This window comes from Globicephala melas, chromosome 15 (genome assembly GCF_963455315.2).
Source record: "Globicephala melas chromosome 15, mGloMel1.2, whole genome shotgun sequence".
Classification (NCBI taxonomy): Eukaryota; Metazoa; Chordata; class Mammalia; order Artiodactyla; family Delphinidae; genus Globicephala; species Globicephala melas.
In genome coordinates this window covers 14,671,898-14,698,798 of record NC_083328.1, presented here as the reverse complement: position 1 = coordinate 14,698,798, position 26,901 = coordinate 14,671,898, and the positions used below count along the sequence as shown (strand labels likewise).

The following is a 26,901-nucleotide window of genomic DNA, read 5'->3' as shown; positions in this document are numbered from 1 at the left end:
AGAGTCTAAACTCAGGAAGACTTATAGGAGATTTGAGTCTCCATTTTGTGATATATGTAGAAGGTAGTAGATTTAACACAGTGGGCCATATTCTTTTCTTCCTAAAGGTTCATCTTAAATGGTTGCTGCTCATAATAGGAAGGAAATGGTTGTTGGTCAAGCCGTTGGCTTTTTTTTGTGTGTGTGTGGTATGCGGGCCTCTCACTGTTGTGGCCTCTCCCGTTGCGGAGCACAGGCTCCGGATGCGCAGGCTCAGCGGCCATGGCTCACGGGCCCAGCCGCTCCGCAGCATGTGGGATCTTCCCGGACCGGGGCAGGAACCCGTGTCCCCTGCATTGGCAGGCGGACTCTCAACCACTGCGCCACCAGGGAAGCCCCAAGCCATTGGCTTTTAGGAACCTCCTTCTCCAGCTTAGACTCTGGACAAGGTGTGTAGTGTTTTATCCATTGGGGAAACATTGCATTAATTGGGTCTCATGCCCCTATTTCTGAAAGGAATGACAGGCAGGGGATGGGTTGCGTTTTATCTAGTCGTTACTGTGTTTATGATCCTATGCTTCTCTCAGTTCTCTGGTATAATCTCTAAAACAGGAGAGAGATTTCCTCCCCTGACCCTTCTTAGCACTAATACACATGTGTTTCTACCTTGTAGAGAAAATTTACTTCTAAAGTTATATAGCAGTTTTTCTTTCTTTCTTTTTTTTTTTTTTTTTTTTGTAAACTACTTTTATCGCTTGCTTCATAATTTTTCTTTTCTGGAAATAAAATAGATTTTCATGTTAGAGAAGCAAGTCTTTTTTAAAAATAATTGATTAATTTATTTATTTTTGGCTGTGTTGGGTCTTCATTGCTGCACACGGGCTTTCTCTAGTTGCAGTAAGCGGGGGCTACTCTTTGTTGCAGTGCGTGGGCTTCTTACTGCAGTGGCTTCTCTTGTTGTGGAGCACAGGCTCTAGGCACTCAGGTTTCAGTAGTTGTGGCACACGGGCTCAGTAGTACTGGCTCGTGGGCTCTAGAGCGCAGGTTCAGTAGTTGTGATGCACGGGCTTAGTTGCTCCGCGACGTGTGGGATCTTCCCGGACCAGGGCTCGAACCTGTGTCCCCTACATTGGCAGGCGGATTCTTAACCACTGCTCCACCAGCGAAGCCCGAGAAGCAAGATCTTTAAAAAAAAAAATATATATATATATATATATGTGTATATATATATTTTAGGAAAATTTTTTAAAATTCAGGTACAGTCAGCATACAACATTATATTAGTTTCAAGTATACAACATAATGTTTTGATATTTGTATATATTGCAAAATGATTACCACAATAAGTCTACTTAACATCACTCACCATATATAGTTACATAATTCTTTTCTTCTTGTGTTGAGAACTTTTTAAGATTTACTCTTTTAGCAACTTTCAAATATGCAATACAGTATTATTAACTGACGTTGCCATGCTGTACATTATATCCCCATGACTTACTTAGTTTATAACTGGAAGTTTGTAACTTCTGACCACCTTCATCCAGTTTGCTTACTCCCCCCGCTGTCTCTGGCAACCATTTGTTCTCTGTATCTATGAGCTTGGTTTCTGGTTTCGGTTTTGTTTTTGGTTTTGTTTTAATTTTTGGCCATGCTGCGTGGCATGCGGGGACTTAGCTCCCTGACCGGGGATCGAACCCATGCCCCCTACAGTGGAAGCATGGAGTCTTAACCACTGGACTGCCAGGGAAGTCCCTTTTTTTTTTTCCTTTTCTTTTTTAGATTCCACGTATAAGTGATACCATACAGTATTTGTCTTTCTCTGACTTCTTTCACTTAGCATAATGCCCTCAAGTTCCATTCATGTTGTCACAGATGGCAAGATTTCATTCTTTTTTATGGCTGAATAATATTCCTTTGTATATATATGCCACAATTTCTTTATCCATTCATCTGTAAATGGACACTTTAGTTTATTTCCTTACCTTGACTATTGTAAATAATGCTGCAGTGAACATGGGGGTGCATATATCCTTTCAAATTACTGTTTTTGTTTTCTTTGGATAGTTACCCAGAAGTGGAATGCCTGAATCATATCGTACTTCTATTTTCAATTTTTTGATGATCCTTCATACTGTTTCCCATAGTGGCTGCACCAATTAACATTCCCACCTATAGTACACAGTGATTTCCTTTTCTCCACATCCTCCTCAATATTTATTTCTTGACTTTTTAATAATAGCCATTCTAACAGGTGTGAGGTGGTAATCTCATTGTGGTTTTTATTTGCATTTCCCTGATGATTAGTGATGTTGAGCATCTTTTATGTACTTGTTGGCCATCTGTATGTATTCTTCGGAAAAATGCCCATTTTTAAATTAGATTGTTTGTTTGTTTTGCTCTGGAGTTGTATGAATTTATATATTTTGGATATTAACCCCTTATCAGCTACATGATTTGCAGATACTTTCTCCCATTCAGTAGGTTGCATTTTGTTGATGATTTTCTTTGCTGCACAGCAGCTTTTTAGTTTGATGTAGTCCCACTTGTTTATTTTTGCCTTTGTTGTCTTAGCTTTTGGTGCTAAATCCAAAAAGTCATTGCCAAGACCAATGTCAAGGAGCTTACTGCCTGTGTTTTCTTCTAGGAATTTTATGGTTTCAGGTCTTACATCATCAAGTCTTTAATCCATTTTGAGTTAATTTTTGTGTATGGTGTATATAGTGGTCTAGTTTCATTCTTTTGCATGTGGCTGTCCAGTTTTCCCAACACCATTTATTGAGGAGACTGTTCTTTCCCATTGTGTATTCTTGGCTCCTTTATCATAAATTAATTGACCATATATGTGTGGATTTATATCTGGGCTCTCTATTTCTGTTCCATTGATCTCTGCATCTGTTTTAGGCCAATACCATACTGTTTTGATTACTATAGCTTTGTAATGTAGTTTGAAACCAGGGAGTGTGATGCCTCCAACTTTGTTCTTCTTTCTCAAGATTGCTTTGACTATTCTGGATCTTTTGTGATTCCATACAAATTTTGGGATTGTTCTATTTCTGTGAAATATGCAGTTGGAATTTTGATGAGAATTGCATTGAACCTGTAGTTTGCTTTGGGTAGTATGGACATTTTAGCAATATTAATTCTTCCAATGCATGAACATTTATGTGTGTCTTCTTCAGTTTCTTTCATGAGTGTCTTATAGTTTCCACTGTACAGGTCTTTTGCCTCCTTGGTTAAATTTATTCCTAATTTTATCTTTTTTGTTGCAATTATAATAAATAGGATTGTTTTCTTAATTTGTCTTTTAATAGTTTGTTATTAGTGTATAGAAACATAACAGATTCCTATTTGTTGATTTTGTATCCTGCAACTTTACTGAATTCATTTATTCTAACAGTTTTTTGGTGGAGTCTTCAGGGATTTCTATAAATAATACCATGTCATCTGCAAATAGTGACAGTTTTACTTTTTCCTTTCCCATTTGGATGGCTAAATTTTATTCCTTTTCTTGCCTAATTGCCCTGGCTAGGACTTCCAATACTATGTTGAATAAAAGAGGCAAGAGTGGGCACCGTTGTCTTATTCCTGATCTTAGAGAAGCTTTTAGTTTTTCACTGTGGAGTATGATGTTAGCTCTGGGCTTATCATGTATGGCCTTTATTATGTTGAGGTATGTTTCCTCTATACCCACTTTGTTTAGAGTTTTGATCATAGATGTTGAATTTTGTCAATTGCTTTTTTTTGCATCTATTGAGATGATCATATTATAGGAAAATTTACTTTCAAATACTCAGAATATTATTTTTGAGAGCCAAGGAGATCAGTTATATGGTGTGTATTGGTAGGAAACACTTGAAATAGTTTATGTAAACAAATGAATTTGCAGTATTTGACTTAGATAAAAGAGCATTTTTATTTTATTTTATTTTTTTAAAATTTACTTTAATTAATTAATTTATTTGGGCTGCCTTGGGTCTTTGTTGCTTGCTGTGTGCGGGCTTTCTCTAGTTGTGGTGAGTGGGAGCTACTCTTCATTGCGGTGCACTGGCTTCTCATTGTGGTGGCTTCTCTTGTTGCGGAGCACGGACTCTAGGCACACGGGCTTCAGTAGGTGTGGCACGTGGGCTCAGTAGTTGTGGCTTGTGGGCTCTAGAGCACAGGCTCAGTAGTTGTGGCGCAGAGGCTTAGTTGCTCCATGGCATGTGGGATCTTACCGAACCAGGGCTCGAACCTGTGTCCCCTGAATTGGCAGGCAGATTCTTAACCACTGTGCCACCTGGGAAGCCCAAGAGCATTTTTAACAAGTCACATGCTTCTCGGACTTATTTGCTCTAATGCAAGTGTTTCGGGGAGGGTTTATGAGAAGAAAAGAGATGTTATTCTCTTTATCCTTTAAAATCATTGACCTTGGAATAGATACATTTCTCAAATTTATTTATGGAAATCGTTTGTATATCTCTTCCTAGGTGTTCCAGTTACTAACTGATATGAAAGAGCAGCGTAAAGAAAGTGGAAAGAATAAACACAGTTCTGGGCAACAGAACTTGAATACTATCACGTATGAAGTAAGTCTAGGTTTTTGGAAGGTCTACCCAAACTGCCATTGTAGGGGGTTGGTTTATCTTGCTGATGACTGGCCACTGAATCATGACTACCTATTATCTGATTTGAGTAGGTTTACTGTAACCCAGTTTTTATCCTGTTTATAGAAGTGGAAAGAGTTTGGCCAATTGCGAATGTTAACCAATTGCAAAGTCAGAGGAGGGAATAATTAAAAGTCTGCCATCACTTCTAATACCAATTGCAAGTCGGGGAGCCCCACGACCACCCTCAGGTTCAATAATTCACTGGAAGTACTCACGGAACTTGCTAAAAGCTATTATGTTCACTGGTACAGGTTATTACAAGGAAAAGATACAGATTAAATTTGGCCAAGGGAAGAAGCAAATGGGGCAGGTGCCAGGAGAAATACCAAATGCAGAGCTTCCACTGTTCTCTAATGTGGAGTCAGAGCACATTTCTCTTGAAATCAGTGTGTGTTAATACACACAGAATATTGCCAGCCAAGGAAGCTCGGCCAAGCTTTGGTGTCCAGAGTTTTTATTGGGGCTCCATTACCTAGGCATGATTGAATGATTGATTGCCTGTGTAGTTCATGTTAGCCTCCAGGTCTACTGATCCTGCATGACCCAAAGCCCCTACTCTAAGTCTCATTGTTAAGACCATCCAGTAGGACATAAGGCCCTCAGACAAAGATACTCCTATTAGATATAATGTTCCAGGAGCATGGAGATTACCTCCCAAAAGCTGAGGGCAAAGTCCAGACTCTCCGTTTTAGTGAAGCCAAATTCTTTATTACAGAGAAAGTGATACTTTTTATGGTAGAAAACTTAGAAAGTACAAAAAAGCATAAAGAAGAAATCAAAAGTAATTCATAATCTTAATATCTAGTTGATAGTTTGTTGCATTCTCTCCCAATCTTATGCTTAAGCTGTTGTATTTGTTATATAATGTTTGATTTCTATATCTGTCATTTTGTTTTTTCTTGTTATTTGCTTTCAATTTTGATTTTGTCTTTAAAGAGGTTTGGATTTAACTCTTTTAATTTTTCTTTTCAAAGACATTTTTAAACTTGCATTAATGTATCATAATCTCTTTTAAGGAAAATAAAGAATTTAACACTTTCGTCACCATTGCTTCCCATCTGATTTTTTTCATTTAATTGTGTGTTTAGAACCCTACAGTTCATTTATTCATTCGTGTTCTTTCACATTATATAGTTCATCTCTTTCAAAGAAGGAAATAAAGATTGTTGGTAATTAGTTTTATACACCTTTCAAACTATCAAGCACCCTTAACTACACAGTTAATTAGTTTATGCTCACTATCACTCTATTAATTTTTTTAAAATTTTAATTAATTAATTTATTTTTGGCTGCATTGGGTCTTTGTTGCTGCACGTGGGCTTTCTCTAGTTGCAGCGAGCGGCGGCTACTCTTCGTTGTGGTGCATGGGCCTCTCATTGCAGTGGCTTCTCCTGTTGTGGAGCATGGGCTCTAGGCACGCAAGCTTCAGTAGTTGTGGAGCACAGGCTCTAGAGCACAGGCTCAGTAGTTGTGGACCACAGGCTTAGTTGCTCCGTGGCACGTGGGATCTTCCCTGACCAGGGATGGAACCCATGTCCCCTGCACTGGCAGGCAGATTCTTAACTACTGTGCCACCAGGGAAGTCCCCACTCTATTAATTCTTAAGTTCTTGCTTTTAATTTTTGGTGCCTTAAGGAAAGTTACTTTGGTAATAAATGTGCCCTTCTCATTTCGTGATACAGAGTACATGGTATCAGTGTCTTATTACTGATGCTGTTAACTTTGATAACTTGGTTAAGGTGGTGTCTGCCTGGTTTCTCCCCTGTAAAGTTACTGTTTTTCCATTTCCATATTCTGTTAATTAGCAAAGCGTCACCTAGTCCAGCCCACATACAAGGGGAAGGGGAATAGGCTTCATCTCTTAAGGGAGGGATATTAAAGAATTTGAGGACACACATTAAAACTACCACAGTAATTAATAAATATTTTGGGGAAACTGCTTTGAGACTATGCAAATATCCTACTTCTTAAGCTTTTGCCCATTAATTTTAGTATTCATTGGTGGATCCTTCCTGCATTAATTATTCCTATGGTGCGATTGCCCAATGGTGATTTATTTCCCTCATTCTATGTTTAATTGTTAGAATTCTTTGTAAGAAAGAGTTGTTCCTTCTAATCCATTTATTGGGTCATTTATATATGGACTTAAGGCTATTTATTTTATTCTTCGGGTTCCCTGTCTATAAAAAATTGATACATGATAACACAGTTGTCAGACTGAGTTTTTTCTTTAAGATCAGAAAAGCTTTATTCTAAAATTTCAGTAATCTTTTTGTTCTAGCTACTGGTTTTATTTTTGAGGAATTCCTATTATATGAAGATTGAGTCTCCTGAAGGCATTTGTTTTACAAAAGATTTTTGAAGCAAAATTTTAGAATACTAAATTATAGCCATTGGCTTCTCTTTTTGTCATTTGGGGTTGTTTGTCTTATGCTTGCCTTTCCCTTTTTTTTTTTTGTAGACACTAAAATACATATCAAAAACACCATGCAGGCACCAGAGTCCTGAGATTGTGAGAGAATTTCTCACAGCAGTGAAAAGCCACAAGTTAACCAAGTAAGTAAAAATAATCTTAAGTGGGAAAAGACTGACACATAATGAAAATGATAGCTTATAAAAGTCATCCTCAGCAACTGTGTATTTATATTAGGTTGGGTTTTGAATTGTAATCGGTACACAGGGCGTAGGGTCATGGTATTGTATAAATTTATTTATTGATTTATTGATTGATTGATTGATTGCTGCTTTGGGTCTTTGTTGCTGTGCGCGGGCTTCTCATTGTGGTGGCTTCTCTTGTTGTGGAGCACGGGCTCTAGGCTCGCGGGCTGTAGAGCACAGCCTCAGTAGTTGTGGTGCACAGGCTTAGCTGCTCCGCGACATGTGGGATATTCCTGGATCGGGGATCGAACCTGTGTCCCCTGCATTGGCAGGCGGATTCTCACTGAGCCACCAGGGAAGTCCCAGGGTCATGGTACTGTAGATGAGACAACTGAGACTTAGACACTGGGATCCTTCTAGAGCCAGAAACAGAATATAGTGGGCTTTTTAATCTCAAAAATGTTTCCCAAAAATCTTCCCATAACCCCTTCCCAGCATTCAGACTAAATTGCTTGAAAAACGGGATTCACAAATTGAAGGGCTTTTTATAAAGTTGATGAATTAAGTCATTTGACATTTGTGTTTGGGGCAAAAATGGCTTGATAATATTCTGTCTGCTCTTCTACTGCCCATTTACTTTCTTGGTGACTTTCTTGAATAAGTTAAGTTTGTAGGAATTAAAAACATTAAGAATTAGATCAAAAGTTTCCATGAGAAGAAAACTAGCCATAGTCTTTAGAATTGATACTAGAGCTGATAAATCCAAAAAGCTTTTGTCATTCATTGAGAATAACAATAATTTTCTTTTGGAGGAAACAGTTGGTGTTAGTTCAGGCGCACAGTTGATACACTATCAGTAAACTAAGTGCCCTTCTCCCCTTGCCTCTCTTCTCTAAATGAACTCTGAAGACAAACATCTTTCAAATGTGTGCATATGTGTGCTTGTGTGTATGTTTACAGTTTGTTTTATTTTTGTGAGAAAATACACGTAACATAAAATTTACCATCTTAACCATTTTTTAAAAAATTTATTTATTTTTTTGGCTGCATTGGGTCTTTGTTGCGGTGCGCGGGCTTCTCATTGCAGTGGCTTCTCTTGTTGCGGAGCACAGGCTCTAGGCGCACGGACTTCAGTAGTTCTGGCACATGGGCTCAATAGTTGTGGCTTGCAGGCTCTAGAGCATAGGCTTAGTAGTTGTGGTGCACGGGCTTAGTTGCTCTGTGGCATGTGGGATCTTCCTGGACCAGGGCTCGAACCTGTAGTCTCCTGCATTGGCAGGCGGATTCTTAACCACTGCGCCACCAGGGAAGCCCTACCATCTTAACCACTTTTTTTTTTTTCATCTTAACCACTTTTAAGCCTTCAGTTCATCTATATTAAGTATAGTGTTCACATTGTGTGTAACCAATACCCAGAATTTTTTTTTTTTTAATTTATTTGGTTGTACTGGGTCTTTGTTGCAGCAGGCAGGCTCCTTCGTTGCAGCTCATGGGCTCCTTAGTTGCGGCTTACTGGCTCCTTCGTTGTGGCTCACAGGCTCCTTAGTTGCAGCATGCGAACTCTTAGTTGAGGCACACATGTGGGATCTAGTTCCGTGAACCTGGGCCCCCTGCATTGGGAGAGTGGAGTCTTCACCACTGTGCCACCAGGGAAGTCCCCAGAACTTTTAAAATGTTACAAAACAATCTGTATACCAATTACACAACTCCCCATTTCCTGCTCTCCCCAGCCCCTGACACCACCACTCTGTTTTCTGTTTCTGTGGATTTGACTATTCTATATACCTCATGTAATTAGAATCGTATAGTATTTGTCTTAAAAAAAAAGTCTGAATATTATTTAATATTGTTGTCTTTTTATTTTAACCATTTTTAAGTGTGTGATTCAGTAGCATTAGATATATTTAATTGTTGTACATCTCTGCCATCCATCCACAGGACAGTTTTTCATCATGCAAAACTAAAACTCTATAGCCATTAAACAATGACTCCCCATATTCCGCATCCTCTAGCCCTGGTAACCACCAATTTGCTTTATGTCTCATGAATTTGGCTACTTTAAGTACCTCATATGAGAATCATACAGTATTTTTTCTTTTGTGACTGGCTTATTTCATTTATTATGTCTTCAGGGTTCATTGATATTATAGTATGTGTCAGATTTTCCTTCCTTTTGAAGTCTGCATAGTATTACATTTCATGTATATATGACATTTTGTTTATTCATTTATCAACTGATGTGTACCTGGGTTGTTTCCACCTTTCGGCTGTTGCACATAATTATGCTGCTATGAACATGAATGTACAAATATCTCTTTGAGACCCAGCATTCAGTTCTTTTGAGTATATACCCAGAAGCCACGTTTGCTGGATCTTATGATAATTCTATTTTAAAATTTTTGAGGAACTGCCATACTGTTTTCCATAGTGTCTGCTCCATTTTACATTCCCACAAACAGTGCACAAGGGTTCTAATTTCTCCACATCCTCATCAACACTTCTTATTTTATCTTCTCCCTTTTGTTACCGTTGTCATATTTATTACATCTATATATGTTGAAAATAGTGTTTAGCAGTGTTTTATTACTTACGCTCTATACTTCTACATATTTTAAAGAACATAAGAGGACAAAAACAGTCTTTTATATTTACCCAGAATTTTGCTATTTCTTTTGCTCTTCATTCATTCCTGTTCCATGTTTACTTTTTATCATTCAGCCTGAAGAACTTCCTCTATCGTTCTTTTAGAACAGGGCTGCTGGCTACAGTTTTCTTTCAAATGAGAATGTTATTATTTTCTTTCATTCCTGAAGGATAGTTTCACAGGGTTGAATGAGCTTTTCTTTCAGCACGTTAAAGATGTTAGTTCAGTGTCTTCTGATTGCCATGGTTTCTGATGAGAAATCTGTGGTCATGCCAATATGTAATGTATTATTTTCCTCTGACTGTTTTCAATACTTTTCTTTATGTTTGGTCTTTGAAGATTTGATTATTATATATATATATATATTTTTTAGTTTATCTTTGCTGAGCTTCTTGATTATGTAAATTTTTGTGTCTTACCCAATTTGTGAAGTTTTGGGTCATTGTTTCTTTAAATATTTTTTTCTGCCCCAGTGTCTTCCTCCTTTCTTTTCAGAACTCCAAAGACACAACTGTTAGAACTCTGATAATTGTTCTGCAGTCCCCAAGCCTCTGTTTTTTATGTTGTTGTTTAAAGACAAGGAAACTTTTTAATTGAAGTATGGTTGATTTACAATGTTGTGTTAGTTTCAGGTATACAGTATAGTGATTCAGTTATACATACATATATATATATATATATATCCTTTTGCAGAACTATTTTCCATTATAGGTTATTACAGGGTATTGAATATAGTTCCCTGTGCTATATAGTGGGTCCTTGTTGTTTATCTGTTTTATATATGCTAGTGTGTCTGTTAATCCTAAATCCCTAATTTATCCCTCCACACCTTTTCCCTCCTTTCCCCTTTGGTAACCACAAGTTTGTCTTCTATGTCTGTGAGTCTTTTTCTGTTTTGTAAAAATGTTCATTTGTATCTTTTTTTTTTTTAGATTCCACATATAAGTGATATAATATGATATTTGTCTTTCTCTGTCTACTTCACTTAGTATGATAATCTATTGGTCCATCCATGTTGCTGCAAATGGTATTATTTCATTCTTTTTTATGGCTGAGTAATATTCCACTGACACACACACACACACACACACACACACACACACACACACACACACACACACACACACACACACACACACACACACACACACACACACACACACATCTTCTTTAACCATTCATCTCTTGATGGACACTTAGTCCCTTCCGGGACTCCCAAACTGTATATGTTGGTCCACTTCTTGATGCTCCAGAGACCTCTTAGGCTTTCTCCACTTTTCTTTAATCTTTTTTTCTGTTCAAGTTCATCGATTCTTTGTTCTGCCTGTTCATATTTGCCTTCAAATCCCTTTAGTGTTTTTCATTTCAGTCATTGTACTTTCCAGCTCTGGAATTTGTTTTGTTTGTTTGTTTGGGTCTCTTATTGATATTTCCATTTTGTTTATACATTGTTTTCTTTACTTTCTCCACATCTTCCTTTAATTCTAGGAGCATCTTTTTTTTTAATTAAAAAAAATTAATTAGCTAATTAATTTTTGGCTGCATTGGGTCTGTTGCTGTGTGCGGCTTTCTTTAGTTGTGGTGAGCGGGGGCTACTCTTTGTTGTGGTACACGGGCTTCTAATTGCATTGGCTTCTCTTGTTGTGGAGCACGGGCTCTAGGCACACAGGCTTCAGTAATTGTGTCTTGTGGGCTCTAGATCACAGGCTCAGTAGTTGTGGTGCACTGGCTTAGTTGCTCCGCAGCATGTGGGATCTTCCCGGACCAGGGCTCAAACCTGTGTCCCCTGCCTTGGCAGGCGGATTCTTAACCACTGTGCCACCAGGGAAGCCCCTCATTCTTGGAGCCTCTTTAAGACGGTTGATCTAATAATGTTGTAACTCTGGAAATCAGATTTTCTTCCTTCCCCTAGGCTTGCTGATTTTTGTTTATTGTTTGCTATTTTTGTCCTGTAGGCTGTTTCTGTGCTACAGATCAGCTTGAGGTATAAACCCAAGGTCTTCTCAGGTCTTTTCTGAGTGTGCCTCTTTCCCTAGGCATGCACAGTCACTCTGATTTTTTCCCATATATGCAGTTATTTTTGTGTCTTTAGTGTCTGAACTTTAGGGAGAAAAAAAAAAAAAGAAGGGTTGGGGGGGAAAAAAGGACACCAGCCCTTTAAATTCTAAAAGTCACTTCAGCTGGAGGGGGAGGCGCAACAACAATGGCTGCTGCCCCTTTGCTTGCACCTCTGTGATCAGAAGCTATAGTCAGTGATTAGAGCACAGATCCCTGATATTTGGAGGACAGGGTACTTTTTGCCCTCTCTAGCTTCCACAAGCTGTGTACAAGCTGCTCCAGGAACGTGGGCACAGCTGCCTGCCCCTGGAGTTGGGGATGGGTGCTGCTACTGTGCTAAGATCTAAAATTGACCAAAATTAACTGCTTTTTACCTTCCAGAACTTCCCCTGGAAGTTGCAAGCCTTCAGTAGACTTTAGAGTTTCAAAATAGTTAATATCAGACAGATTCCAGGAGTACAGTTGTTTTCTAGGCGGGGAGACAGATTTCTGGTACTTCCTACTCTGGCACCTTTGCAGAATTTTTTTTTTTTAAAGACTTCATGTTTTTAGATCAGTTTTAGGTTTATAGCAACATAAGGGGAAGGTGCAGAGATTTCCCATATGTTCCATCCCCCTCACATCCATAGCATCCCTCATTATCAACATCCCCCATCAGAGTGGTAAATTTGTTATAATCAGTGAACCTACATTGACACGTCATTAACACCAAAAGTTCATAGTTTATATTAGGGTTTACTTGTGGTGGTGAACAGTTCTTTGAATTTGGACAAATCTGTAATGACGTGTATCCACTGTTATGGTATCATACAGATTATTTTCTCTGTAAATCCTTGATGCTTATCTATTTTATGTATAGTAATTTGTATGTGTTAATCCCATACCCATAATTTGTCCCCTCTCCTTCCCCCTCTCTTTCGGTAACCACAAGTTTGTTTTATATATCTGTGAGCCTGTTTTGCATATGTATTCATTTGTATTATTTTTTTATGTTTAATTAAAAATTTTTTTTGGCCATTCCGTGCAGCATGCAGGATCTTAGTTCCCCAACCAAGGATCGAACCCATGCCCCCTACATGCAGTGGAAGCATGGAGTCTTAACCACTGGACCGCCAGGGAAGTCCCTGTATTATTTTTTTAGGTTCTGCATATAAGCGATATTGTATAGTATTTGTCTTTCTCTGTCTGACTTATTTCACTACACATAATATTCTCTAGGTCCATCCACGTTGCTGCAAATAGCAGTGTTTCATTCATTTTTTTTAGCTAATACTCCATTGTGTGTATATGTGTGTGTGTGTGTATATATATATATATATACACACACACACACACACATAAATACATATACACACACACACACATATACACTCACACATTTTAATCCGGTCATCTGTTGATGGGGCACTTGGGTTGCTTCCATGTCCTGGCTATTGTAAGTAGTTCTTTTGCCCATTTTAAAAATTGGGTTATTTATTTGTTTGTTTTGCGGTACGTGGGCCTCTCACTGTTGTGGCCTCTCCCGTTGCGGAGCACAGGCTCCGGACGCGCAGGCTCAGCGTCCGTGGCTCACGGGCCTAGCTGCTCCGCGGCATGTGGGATCTTCCCGGACCGGGGCACGAACCCGTATCCCCTGCCTCGGCAGGCGTACTCTCAACCACTGCGCCACCAGGGAAAGCCCTGGTTGTTTGTTTTTTTATTGCTGAGTTTTAAGAATTCTTTCTGTGTTTTGGATAACCGTCCTTTATCACGTGTCTTTTGGAAATATTTTCTCTCAGTCTGTGGTTTATCTTGTTTTCTTGACTTTGTGTTTCATAGAGCAAATATTTTTAATTTTAACGAAGTCCAATTTATCAATTATTTCTTTTGTGGATTGTGTCTTTGGTGTTATATCTAAAAAGTCATTACCATATGCAAGGTCATCTAGGTTTTCTCCTGTGTTATCTCCTGGGAGTTTTATAGTTTTGCATTTTACATTTAGGTCTAGTTGTCTAGATGGTTGTTGTCTAGGTGGTGGGGAGGCAGATTCCTGGTTCTTCCTACTCTGCCATCTTTCCTGAATCCTCTCTGTTCATTTTTTTCCCTCTTTGTTGTTCAAATGGGGTAATTTCTACTGAACTGTCTATATGTTCGCAGACTCTTTTCTTCTGTCAACTCTATTTTGTTATTAAGCCTACATAGTGAATTATAAAATTTCCTATATTTTTCAGTTCTAAAATTTTCATTTGTTTACTACTTATAATTTCTGTCTCTTTCCTGAGAACTTTTATTATTCCATTCATTTCAAGAATGTTTAAAAAAAAAGAATTTGTGTATATCTCATGTTGTAATAATAGCTACTTTAAAGTTTTTGTCTGATAATTCCAACATCTGGGTCATGATAGATTTGGTATCTGTTGATGAACTTTTCCCTTGAGAATTAGTGATAGTTCCCTCATTGAGATAATTTTAGATTGTATCCTGAACATTTTGAATATTATATTGTTTAGAACTCTGGATCCTGTGAAATGCCTCTGGTTAATGTTGCTTTTTTTGGTTTCTTTTAGCAGGTGGTCGTCCAGTTATGTTCACACCTCAAGTCTCTTGGCTTACATGGCAAGGATTTCAATATCAGTTTAGATTTTAAACTGTTTGTTCTGCTGCTTTGGATCTTTTTTGCATATGAGACTGGAGTTATGTTTTAACTTGTTCACTTCTCAGTGTGTTTGCTGTGCTGGGTCTCTGCTCTTTGTTGTTTGGGGCTGTTCTACACATGAATAGCTTGGGCTAAACCTAAGATTTGTGCTGATTGGTACTCAAATTTAGGGAAATCCTCTCTCTTGCTCTTCTCTCTGGGATTGCCCCCAGACTCTCAGGCGCACATGTGCCCCCTTTTTTAGGCCTCTGCCACAAGTACTAGATTTCTGTCATCATTTTAGCTGCCTTTGTTTTCATTTGTTACTGGTGCCACCCTTGGGGCAAAGAAGGTAGGAAAAAAGAGGAGAGGGGAAAAAAAGATATTCCTTGGCACTCTGGACCACAGTGGCTCCCTTCCTGGATATACCCACTGCTAGGGCTCCCTGAGGAACTGCCCTCGAGTTGTGGGCTTTACCTAGATCTCCAGATCTCTGGGGCCCCTTTTCCCAATCTTCTGGCCAGAAAGATGGAATTTCTCTTGGAGTTTCAGCTCCATGTGAAACTACTGCTGTAGGGCAGTACTGCTAAGGGCAGTCCTGAGGATCAGGGCTTATGAGAGAAAGGAGGAAAAGAAAGAAACTCACATCCATCCCCCACACCAATTAGTTCTTTTCTCTTTTTTAAAAAAATATTTATTTTAGGGCTTCCCTGCTGGCACAGTGGTTGGGAGTCTGCCTGCCGATGCAGGGGACGCGGGTTCGTGCCCCAGTCCGGGGGGATCCTGCGTGCCACGGAGCGGCTGGGCCCATGGGCCGTGGCCGCTGGGCCTGTGCGTCCGAAGCCTGTGCTCCACGGCGGGAGAGGCAGTGAGAGGCCCGTGTACGGCAAAAAAAAATTATTTTCTTTATTTATCTTTGAACGCATCGGGTCTTAGTTGCAGCACAGAATCTTCGTTGCAGCGTGCAGGCACTTTGTTGCGGCATGCGGGTTTTTCTCTAGTTGTGGCATGTGGGCTTCAGAGTGCAAGGTTCTTCGCTGCGGCACGTGGGCTCTCTAGTTGAGGCGTGCGGGCTCAGTAGTTGAGGTGCGCGGGCTTAGTTGCCTGGCAACATGTGGGATCTTAGTTCCCCAACCAGGGATTGAACCCGTGTCCCCTGCATTGGAAGGCGGATTCTTAACCACTGGACTACCAGGGAAGTCCCACCAACTAGTTCTAGCTTTCTTCAAGTTTTGTTTCCCTTTCCAGTCCACCTACTTTTGTTTTCAGAGTCCAGGTTTTTGCTTTTTGTGTTTTGTCCTGCGTTTGTTGTTGTTGTAAACAACAGAAAGAGGCTTTAGTGGGTTTACTGCATCTTGTCTACAACAGAAGTCCTAATGGTCGATTTTTAAGACCTCTTGTCAGCTGTTTGCCTGGTGTTTTGCTTCGCAATCCCTACATCTTTTCTGCTATAAATATGCACCTGGCTACTATTCAGTTGCCTTGCAAGCTGATTCATGATTGGCCATAATCTATATATATTTCAAGTAGACTGTAATATTCAGGGGAGGATTTATTTCTGTTCTCTTTTTCCATTTGTGATCCTAAATTTGAAGATTTGTAAAGTCCTTTTTGACCCTTTAATGTTTACTTTTCATTAAATGGTTGATTCCTGGGACAGATGAACATGCCAGGGTTCTTATTGACACACAGGTTATCTATGACTGTAGGAAGCAAAAGCTGCAGGCAGTGTTGTTCTGAAAACAACAGTAGAGGGGGCCGGCAGGCTTCGTTCACTGTCCCTGGGCCCGGCTCCTCTGGGAGGGAGCCAACTACTGCAGCCCACTGGAATTCATTTGGCCTCAGTGCCTGGTGACTCAGGGGGCTGCTTGCCATATGCTATCAAGACCTGGATCATTTTGTGCTAGCCAGTACAGTTTAAGACAGGAATCACATTTATAACAGAAACTGCTGTGAAGTGCTCTTTAATTCTTATTTCTGATTATCCCGATAGAGTTTTTCTCTACCATTCTCTCAGGAAGAAGAGGTTCAAGATAATAGCTCTTAAGTGGTCTGGTTCTAGTAGTACAAACTGGAGCTGCATTAATTTCCTTAAAAGCCTCCATTGCTAGAGTTCTTGAAGGTTTGGGAGGAACCATGTTTTATTTGACTTTATAGCTTTATTCAGCAAAATGGTAGTTTTGAGACTCAGCTTAAAATCACTTTGACACTAAGTCCTATGTCATCTTTTCCTGTAGCATGTTAATTCCCCAAGGCATTGGTTCTCTAATCATTTAAATTTTTTTGCTTGAGGTACTTTGTTCTTAAGAAGTGCAGCCTGGCTTGCAGCCCCAGGTCTCATCCTGAGATCTCCTTAGGATGTACAGCCATGTCTGCCAGGAGTAGAAGGACTTGCCTTTGAGACCCAGGTCTGTAAATAACCCATGTGCAGCAATGAAGACCCAATGCAGCCAAAACTAAGTAAATTAATTAAAAAAAAAAAAGTGGTCAGCATGGAGCTCCCTGCACCCTTTAATGAGAACAGTTTTGGTGACCAGTTGTGGGGGGAGCTAAAGTGCAGTGAATTAAGTGAAGGAGAGAAAGTAGAGATGATAAAAATAAGCCTGATTATGAAGTCGGGGGGCATGTTTGTAACCACCGCCCCCAGAACTGGCACCTGCAGTATGTGTGGTTCTGGGACTTGACTTCAGCAGGGCTTAGCTCCTGGGGGTGCAGAGCAGAGAACTTGACTGGTTGGTTTGACTCCAGGTTGGGGTTTTTCAGGGAGTAGCTGTAATGATTTTGTCGGTAGAAGACTTATCCTTTTTGCAACTGTAGGAACATTTCCAGCATTTCAGAGCCTGGCAGGATAATGACTGTTCAATAAACTGAGTTCTGTTGCTTTGATTGATTTGTAGCTGAGATGTTCATTTATTCAGCCATGTCTTTTCCTACTCTTTATTCTTTATTCATGCTGTTAGATGATGGTGGTTAAAATAAATAATTTTGTTTTGAGTGAGGATTCATATTTTCCAACTCAGCTGGTCCTTCAAAGCTGCTTGCTTATTCCTAGTCTTATTCCTCGTCTCCTCCTTACTCGATTCTCTGCAGCTTTTAGTCCTGTTAACCCTCTTCACGTCCAGACCTCTCAGATGGTGACCTCACTTTTGCTTCACTGAGAAAACTATCCAAAATGAACTCATTTCCCTTCACATCTCCTAAAATTTGCTTTTTCTTTCCCCATTGCTGTGATCTCAGTGAAACATGAGCCTTTTCATGGAAACTTTGAACTTTTGTTTTTTTTGAGGGTCTTTTCTTTTCTCTCCTGTTATTTCAGCCTCTCCACCTGCTTGTGTTCTTAGCCGACAAACGTGCTTCAGTTTCCCTTCAGAACCTGCCCTCCTCAGGCCATAATTGCTTTTTTACTTCTATCCTGTCAAGAGCTCATTTCTGTCCATTACACTGAGCTGAACCAGACCCACAGCCTCCGTGAACGGCAAGGGTCAGTATCCACCACAGCCAGCCTACCCTGCGCAGCCTCCTGGGAATCCGGTGTACTCTCAGACCTTGCATCTTCCTCAGGTTCCACCCTGTACTGATGCTTCACCTGCCTGCTCAGAGGTCTGCCATCCGAGCTTTGTGCACTCGGGGGCTGCCACAGTCCCCACCGTGTCAGCTGCTTTTCCTGGCACCTCACGGTATCTTCCCACGGCCTAGTCTGTGGCCGTTGGCCTTTTAGGTTGCAGAGTCCCCATGGCTTAGTATCTGGTTGGTCCCATCTCCAGGTGGCTCAACAGTGCCGGTGGGAGGAGGGTGTGATGAAGGTTCCAGATTTGGAGCTGAGGCTACTGCTGGCACGGTTCCTCCTACAGCACCGGGTATCCTCCCACTGCGCAGCTTGCAGTCATGCAGGGAGCCCATGTCCTTGTAACTCAGTGGAAGAGAAACTTCTCCATGGGTGGCTCAGATGGTGACTACACCATCTGGTGAGGAACCAAGGCCACCTCTGTGCCAGGAAAGACATCACATAGCTTCTCACAATATAACTGCTTTAGTCACATTAACCTGAAGTTGCGGTTTAGACACATGTTGTTGAGGTGTCTTTCTGGTGCCCAAACTTTCAATCACTTTTCAAACTTACTAAGAAACCATATATATAGTAGTAGCATTACCGCCCTGAAGCATTTTGATGTAGGGGGGTGTATCCATTCATAAAATGAATGTGAGTGAAGCAGCCCTAGGGACCTTCCTTTAGTTTCTCTGGAGTAATACTGTACCATACTGGTCTTTGCTTTTAGTAATAAAACATGAAATTAGGTTTGGAGAGAACTTTGATCTTCTGATTAAAGTTGCCAGATTATTCTGATTGGTCTTTAATCTCCTGTAATTCTTTGATTTTTATTACTTGTTATAAATGAAACACATTGGTTGTCTGCCTTTTCCTTTCCACCCTTTGCTCTAATCCCACCCTTTACCCTAGTCTTCCATCCCTCCCACCAGTCTCCATTGAATCAGTGGTGCAGGACGGAAAGCAGTCAGACCCATTTCCTTCTCTCCTTGCACTTCTCCCACTTGTCGTGTATATATATATATATATATATATATTTTTTTTTTTTTTTTTTTTTTTTTTTGCGGTACACGGGCCTTTCACTGCTGTGGCCTCTCCCGCTGCGGAGCATAGGCTCCGGACGCGCAGGCCCAGCAGCCATGGCTCACGGGCCCAGCCGCTCCGCGGCACGTGGGACCTTCCCGGAACCGGGCACGAACCCGTGTCCCCTGCATCGGCAGGCGGACTCTCAACCACTGCGCCACCAGGGAAGCCCCCACTTGTCATCTTTTAACTAGTCTTTTACAAGGATCCTCTGAGACTCCCTCTGTGCCCTAAGCACAGACCCCTTTATTTCCACTTTGGATCTCCTTAGGCAGAAGTAGAGAGTGCCTTTGGACCCGCCTTAAAGATCATCTCTTTATACATGAACCAAACCCAAATTTGCTTTGTTGCCAGAAAAACAACTTTTCCTGATATCAAAGCATATCAATACAAACTGTACTGAAACAGTTTAAAATAAGAGGGGCAACAAGGAGGATGCCTTTGAAAAGCCTGATGACTTTAGAGCCAAATTAAGGGGAGTTTTCAGATCACAAATTGGTTACAATTTATTGTCAGAGTGCCTGATGTGGCCACTCATGGCTCCCAAGAATTCCTAAGCTGGGTTAATGGGGTCATATTGTGAATGTCTCACTCCAAAATGACTTGAGTCCAGTGAAATCTCACTAGGGCTAAGAATATTTCGGGATCCTTAATCTTTTGATTTTTGTTTTCTGAAATTGGATTTTATTTTATCTTATAATTTCATTTCACCTAAATTTTGTGTTCTCTACATGTTATGTTCGTTGTGGAAGTTCAGTGTTGTATGTCTTTAGCTGCACTGTGGTGCATCTGTCTTATGGGTTTTTTATACTAAAAGTGTAGAATAAAGACTGTTTTGAAGATTTGAATAAAGTGATGATAATTGAAGTACAAAGAAAAAAAAGAGGTATTTCCTCCACAGTTATTCCCCAGTCCCCACACTCCAGTTGTCACCGTAACTGTTATTCCACTGAACTACTTACCCAGGCCACCAGTGCCCTCCTTTTTGGCAAATCCAGTGACTTCTGTACCATCAACCTACTTTCCTCTCTTCAGCATTTGACATTGTTGATAATACCCTCTGTCCTGAACTTTTCCTCTCTTGGTTTCCATCACACCACTCTCCTAAGTTTTCTTTTTCTCTTTTCACTCCTTGCTCCTTTGCTGATTTCTCTCCCAGCCCCTTGAATGGAGGTGTTTTATGGTGTTCTGTCTGGGTCTTCATTTACTCAGCAGCTGGTCTCTGGACTACGATTTCCACTCTCTTGGTTTCACATAACTCCTTGATAATAAAGCCAGCTCTGATCTTTTCCTTTAGTTCTAGACCAAACTAGAACTAAAACTAGACAGGCTGTTCAACTGAGACCTCTTCATTGTGGTTTCAAAAGTACCACAAACTCAAATTCAAATTTTCAATTAATACATTTTTTCCAAACAGGCTAAACATCTGACAGTAAGCCTTAACTCTCGCATTTCCTTCACCCCACCCCCCGACCCAACCTAGGCAGTTGTCTGGTCCTGTTGACTGTACCTGAAGGTGACCAGGAGCATTTCACAGGTCCAGACTCTCATTTCCTTTCCTGCTGCTGCTGCTACTGCTGCCCAGGTTCACAACTTTTGAGTATTACAGTGTCTCTGCCTCCATTTTCTCAGGTGTTCTAGAACCAGCAAGTCACTCCTTCCTTCAGTTGCTCTTCAGTGTCTACAGAGTAACATCTGGCCTGTTGGTAGTCAGGCCTTTGTGACCTTGTCCCAGATGGCTCTTTCAACCTGTGTCCCACAGCCTCTCTAGCAGCCATTTCCTGAAACTCCATGAATTTTTGTTCTTCTGGGTGTTTACTTGTACTCTTCCTTCCCTGACCGCCCATTCCTCTTTTCCTTTTTGCCTAGAAAATCCTTAAGGGTGCGCAGTGCAAGAGTCATCTCCTTTCTGAAGTCTAGAGTGAATGTTTGGGGGACTGTGAGGAGTGGAGTTTAACTACAGCCGCCTTTTTACTGTGACTACCGTTTATGGGGAAATTACTGTGTGGGTCGTCATTATGAACACTATGAATGGTTATGGACATGGGCTTTCATCGCAGAGTCCCAGCTCTGCCATTTACTAGCTGTGTAACCTTGGACAAAGTATTTCTTTACCGTCTCAATGTCAAGTTTGAGGGTTAAATGTGCTTGCTATATGGAAGGTATGCAGTAAATGGTAGCTGCTCCTGCTATAAATGGTAAGATTTTCATCCCTCATAATCTCCTTATGAGATCAGTAAGTATTGTTGTCATTCCTGTTTGACAGGTGGTGAAACCAAGGCTTAGGGAGAACTGAGTATCTGGTACTGCTTCCCCAAACACCTGGCTGTGGAAATTGTGGCTTATTCATCACTTTATTCCAGAATTGTTTATTGAATTGAAAGATGAAGTTGGAGGGACTTCCCTGGTGGTGCAGTGGGTAAGACTCTGTGCTCCCAGTGCAGGGGGCCTGGGTTTGTTCCATGGTCAGGGAACTAGATCGCACATGAGTACCGCAACTAAGAGTTCACATGCCACAACTAAGGAGCCTGCCTGCTGCAGCTAAGACCTGGTGCAAACAAACAAACAAATAAATAAATAAATTTTTAAAAAAAGAAAGAAAGAAAGATGAAGCTGGAGCTCCAGGGTCAGATTGAGAGAGAAATGTAGAAATTGTCACCTGCACAAGGGTGGTAATTGAAGCCACTTTCTTTCAAGTCCTGTCATCTTTGAGAGTCCACACATTTCAACCACCCCTTCAGCAAGGAGCTGTAAATTGTGACAGATGATAACGAGTATCTTCACTGTTACTTAAACCTTTTGTTGAAATTTCCTTGTATTTGTCTTCTTTCCCCAACTGGATTGTAAGCTCTTTGAGGGCAGAAGACTGTGTCTTATACTACTGTGTATTAACTCCTGTCCCCTTAGAGTCCTTGTTTTTGTTTACTAAGATAACAAGCCAAGTCTGAATAACATTTAATCTTAATCTCAAAAAGGAATTCTCAACCATTTCTAAGTGATGACCAACCAAGATGATTTTGTCAATCTTTTACTTTCTATAATTTGGACTAAGAAAGCATTATTCACATTTTCCAAATAAAATTTATTAAAACTACACCTGTGCTATCTGCTATCGAGGCATTTCTTGTAATCCAAGCCTCTGTACCATTAGGATTCTAATACACATTTGTGCCCTTGAGTAAGAGTCACTGATATAGGACTCTCTTACTCCCATTCTTTTGTTTTACAGTTGAAGAAACTGAGGGCCATGTTCCAAGTTGTTCTTCCATTTGTTATCTGACAAAGTGTTCTCTAAACAGCTTGGTCAAGACTCAAAATCCTTAGGGGTATGAGAGTTTTAAATGCTCTGTACTTTTCTTTTGACAGAGCTGAAAAGCTTCAGCTGTTGAATCACAGGCCAGTGACTGCTGTTGAGATCCAGCTGGTGAGTGAAGGAGGCTTGAATTTGGGCGGGTTAGTTTCTGGGTCTGAGATGTAGAAAGGGTCCTAAAGGCTGAGCTCAGACAAGCCAGGAACTGCCATTACTTGAAAAGACTGCCAGACCACCCATTCTGTAAGTGAAAAGAAACTTCACCAGTTTGATGCTAGTTAGTATGGACTTCGGGAAAGGGAAAGACTGGAGAAAATTCAATTCCTTCTGTCGGGTCTGGGGCTATGACTTGGCAGCTCTCTGTCTCCCCGATGTCCTACACTATTCTGGCCATTGCTTCCCTGTAGAGGTTATTGCCAACCAGGTAAAAACATTAGATTTGACATGACTCTGGTGTTTATCTCCCCCCACTCCCACCCTTTAACCTCCTTTTCCTGTATCTTCTCTTGGTTAATGGAGTGCATGTGCACTTTCCCGCATGCTCGCTCTCTCTTACCCTCCTGGTCCAGTGTCCCAAGCTAGAAGCCCAGAAGTCATTCCCTTCCCTTTATCTCCTAGTTAGTGAGTCAGTCCCAGGTTCTCTTGCTTCTCCCTCCTCTTGTTCTTTCTTCTCTCCATACTGCACTGCATTAATTCCTGTAATTGTTTCTCAGCTCGGCTCTTGCACCTGTCCTCTCACCGTTCTCCCTGCCTCCAGTCCAGCCCCCTCCTGTCCATCTTCTACACCACGATCAGAGTTCACTTTCTAAAGCCACACATTTGATCATCTTGTTTCCCCGCATGAAACCATTCAGTGGAACCTCAACACGTGCAAACAGCATAAAGCTTTAGAATTGGGGAAGCCAGAGTAAAAGGTGGAGATGATATAAGGAGAGTGTGAAGATGAGGCCCAGTGGTGCAGACCCAGTGGTTGCTGTACTGGCATGTGCCGCACTTTCCTTCTGTGTACAGGGCAGAGAGCACTGTTAAGCTCCAAATATTAGGCAGGCCATTCAACTGCGAGTAAAAGAAAAGTTTGGCTGAAGAATTAATAAAATGAGAATAAAGCAGTTTTCAAAGTCAGTTTTAGAAGTATTTAGCTCTTTGTCAAGTTTCCTTCAGAAAAATGTAGAAGAAAATGGCCAAAAATACCTCTGATATTTAGAGTTGCTTAAAAACAAAACAAAACAAAACCTTTTTTAAAAAGGATTGTGGGGTATTTAATTTTTGACTAAAACTTTTACTGTCTTCTCAGCATTTTGTTTCTCCCCTTCAGAATGCACCCAAAATTAAATTAGAAGAATTCCTTCTATAAAGAGTACCTTTCTGGGGGAACTGGGCTTCAGGCTAAGCAGAGATCCTTTTTTTTTTTTAATATCCTCATTATTCTGATGCTTTCGACTATGTTGGAGATTCAGCTTAGAAAAGAGAAAAAACAAAACAGCAAGAAACTAATCCCTGTCCTTCTGGTTTAAGGATCACATGTCATGTCTCCTCCAACTTTAATCAGCAACATATGTTATTCATGGCTTAATGACAGATGGAGAGAAGAGATGAGGAGGATTAGCATGACCTCATCCCAGAGGCTGTAGAAAGCTCTCATTACCTGATAAGATTAGCTGCTATTAAGATTGCCTGCTCTATGCCAGACGTGGTGCCAGGGGCTTTGTATATGTCACCTTTAATGCCCTCACCATAGTCTTGGTTAGTGAGTGGCTGAGTGGGTCTGATTCAGAAACCTTACTCTGTTCCTCCAAGCCATGTGCTTCTACATGGTGAGGAGAAAGGTGTGTGTGTGGCATCCCCTCCTTTCCACAGGTAGGTAGGCCTTGTTAAAAACTGGGTGTGTTATTTCCCAGCAGTGGGACTGTTTTTTGGCTAGATTTTTCCTAGCCTGGGATTTGGCTACAAAGGGTTAGCAAATCATTTACCAAGATTTGTAGCAGTGTCTCTTCTCACCAGAAAGGGATAATAAATGAGGTTTTCCCTAGAGTGGAAAGTGCAGAGGACTTGAGAATTTCCCTGTGTTAACCTTACAGCCACTTATTCTCCCTGGGTCCAGAAGTAATCCCAATATTCAGCATTTGTCAGGATTCACTTTTGGAGACTGGAGCTTCTTTTTTTCATTTCAACTTCAGCCATGATTTGTTGTGATCCTCAGATCCACAGCCAGCTGCCTGCTGTGTGTGAGGAAATGAGGAAGCCACCAGCTCTGTGACCTCTGCCATGCCCTGCTATATATTCATTTGGGACCATTTGTGAGTCCTCTGGCCTAAAGACAGGACCGTGAACCCCCTGACCTCACAGGCCACTGTCCTGAACGGCACTACCATCTGTGCCTATTGTAGTTTAGTGATTGTAAAAAGGCTTGAATTACATAGTTCCATGGCTTAAATTATGTTCTCCTTTGGTCCTTACTGTAGGCGTTACTTTTGTTTTACTTTAGAAAAACTCAAACTATATAGAGGTTAAGTGAACCGTTGTGGGTCACATAGCTAGAAGTGTCTGCTGTTGTTAGACTTTGCGTTGTTTTGAGGAAAGTAGGAGGTTAGGCCTGGCAGCTTAGAGTGAGAAGCAACCATTTTTGGAATGCAGCAGCCCAGTCTGACAGCCTGATAACCAAGTGTGGTCTTCATCTGTGATAAAAAATTTATCATTTATGTTGACCTGCCTACAAAAACTTTTATTTTTACATTTCATTTGCCCGTACATTCAGAACAACTTGAACCCTTTAATGTTTGGGAATGTTGAGACGGTGCTTTGCATTTCTTTATTTGGGCTCTGTTTCTTCTGTGTTGGAAAGAAAAGCTGAGGAATAATATAGTTATTATTTACTCTAGCGATCCAAGAGGGGTTAGTAAGTTTTTGGTTTCTGCAAGTTTCTTTTTTGTGTATATTTCATTCTGCTTAGTACAGCTCAGGTTTTCTTCCTGTGACTGGGAAAGAAAATTTCCCGACTCTAATTATCCCTGAGGGTTGTTTGCTGATAAAAGCTTCTGCTCTCGGCAACTTTGGCAAAATTAGTAAAGCTTGTCAGCCCTGTTGCTAAGAACACACCTAGCTGAAACTGGATCTGTCAGACCCAGAGATTGGGATGCAAGAAGGTGGCCTGTCAAAATCCTCTCTGTTTGGTTTTCTAAAAGAGCCCTCAGAGGTCATACAACCAAACTTTCAAACCAGTGGACTCTGGTGTGCCATACAATGTCTCTAAGAGAGGAAATGATAGAAACCTCTTACTTGAGGCTGTGGTATTCTAGAAGGAGCTGGGACTCAAAGTCTCAAAAGACCTTGCACTGCTTGCTGTGAGATACAGATCACGTTTTCCTTGTGATGCGGAGCCTCCATGTGCTTGTCTGTAAATTGTCCTCATTTTATGTACAGCATCATTGAGAAGAGAAGCTCTGGTGGCAGTGATTGTAGGAAAACCCCTGGTCCACTGTGGAGCACAGATAATGGAGGGAGGTTGTCACTGGTCTAACAACAGTCTAAGTCTCCTTCACCCTCTTCCCCTGAGGAAACAGTTCATCATCAACTGTGTGTGCCAGTTATTCATAAACTTGGAGACACTTTTCTCCCAAATAGAGATCATTTTTTCCTCAAGATTAAGTTATCAAGTCAGATATATCCCTCCTTCCTCCTCCTTCATTCTTTGGAGGCGGTGTATGTTAGAGTATTTCCTTTTACAGACCGTAATTTTACATGGCTGATGCTAAAAGTGGGCTTTTGAGGATTGTTTCTTGTTCAGTAGAGAAGTTACATGGAACCTTTGAATCTTTAGAATATGGTCATTTTATTTCACAGTATGATGGGAAGAAGCCCCATTGGTTCACCTGGATCTTTACTCTAGAGCACCCAGGATTATTCTCTAGTTGTGGAAACATTTTTGGACTGAGGTGAATGAAGAGACCAGTGGTTTGCCAGGACTTTGATCTTGGGCATGTCACCTGGCTTCTTTAGATTCTGTACTGTTGTTTGTGAAGCTAGGCAGTCAGACTGAAGTCCTTTAGAGGATTGTGAGCCAAGCTTGTCATCATGCTTTACTCAAATCTGCCAGGATTTCTTTCTGAAACTCCTTTTGGTCTTAGTTGCCAGATTTCAGGGATTGTTATGCCACAGGGTAGGACCCTGGACACCTTTAACTGAGAAAGCTATTTGTGATAGATGGCTAACGCCACCAAGTGAGCGTGGTTAAGTAACTTGACCGCCTGCATACTGCTTTTACAGAGGTGGTTGATGACATCATGTTTGTATTAATTAACATATTGAGAATTAGAGGTGAGGCTACAAATTGTGGATATCATCTGTGTGTTCAGATATCCAGGACCATGTCAGAAACTGGGCTCTAAGTGGACCTTTGATGGGGTGGTGGGAGATTTTTTC

The 26,901-nt window shown here is 40.8% G+C and overlaps 1 protein-coding gene and 1 pseudogene across 9 annotated transcripts in view; both read left to right on the top strand.

The window, feature by feature from the left end:
- Positions 1-26,901, top strand: part of CRCP (CGRP receptor component) — an 83,092-nt gene that overhangs the window by 49,209 nt on the left and 6,982 nt on the right. For 4 of the 9 annotated variants that reach the window (XM_060285758.1, XM_030871915.3, XM_030871911.2 and 1 more), the window contains 3 exons: positions 4,449-4,547; positions 7,090-7,184; positions 22,539-22,596. In XM_060285758.1, the coding sequence (XP_060141741.1) occupies positions 4,449-4,547; positions 7,090-7,184; positions 22,539-22,596 (252 nt within the window). Of the gene's footprint in view, positions 1-4,448; positions 4,548-7,089; positions 7,185-21,438; positions 21,592-22,538; positions 22,597-26,901 lie in introns of those variants that run through there. The other 5 variants (XM_070043783.1, XM_060285760.1, XM_070043782.1 and 2 more) reach the window with 2 other exon arrangements.
- LOC115861042 (DAZ-associated protein 2-like) lies at positions 17,035-18,511 on the top strand (annotated as a pseudogene).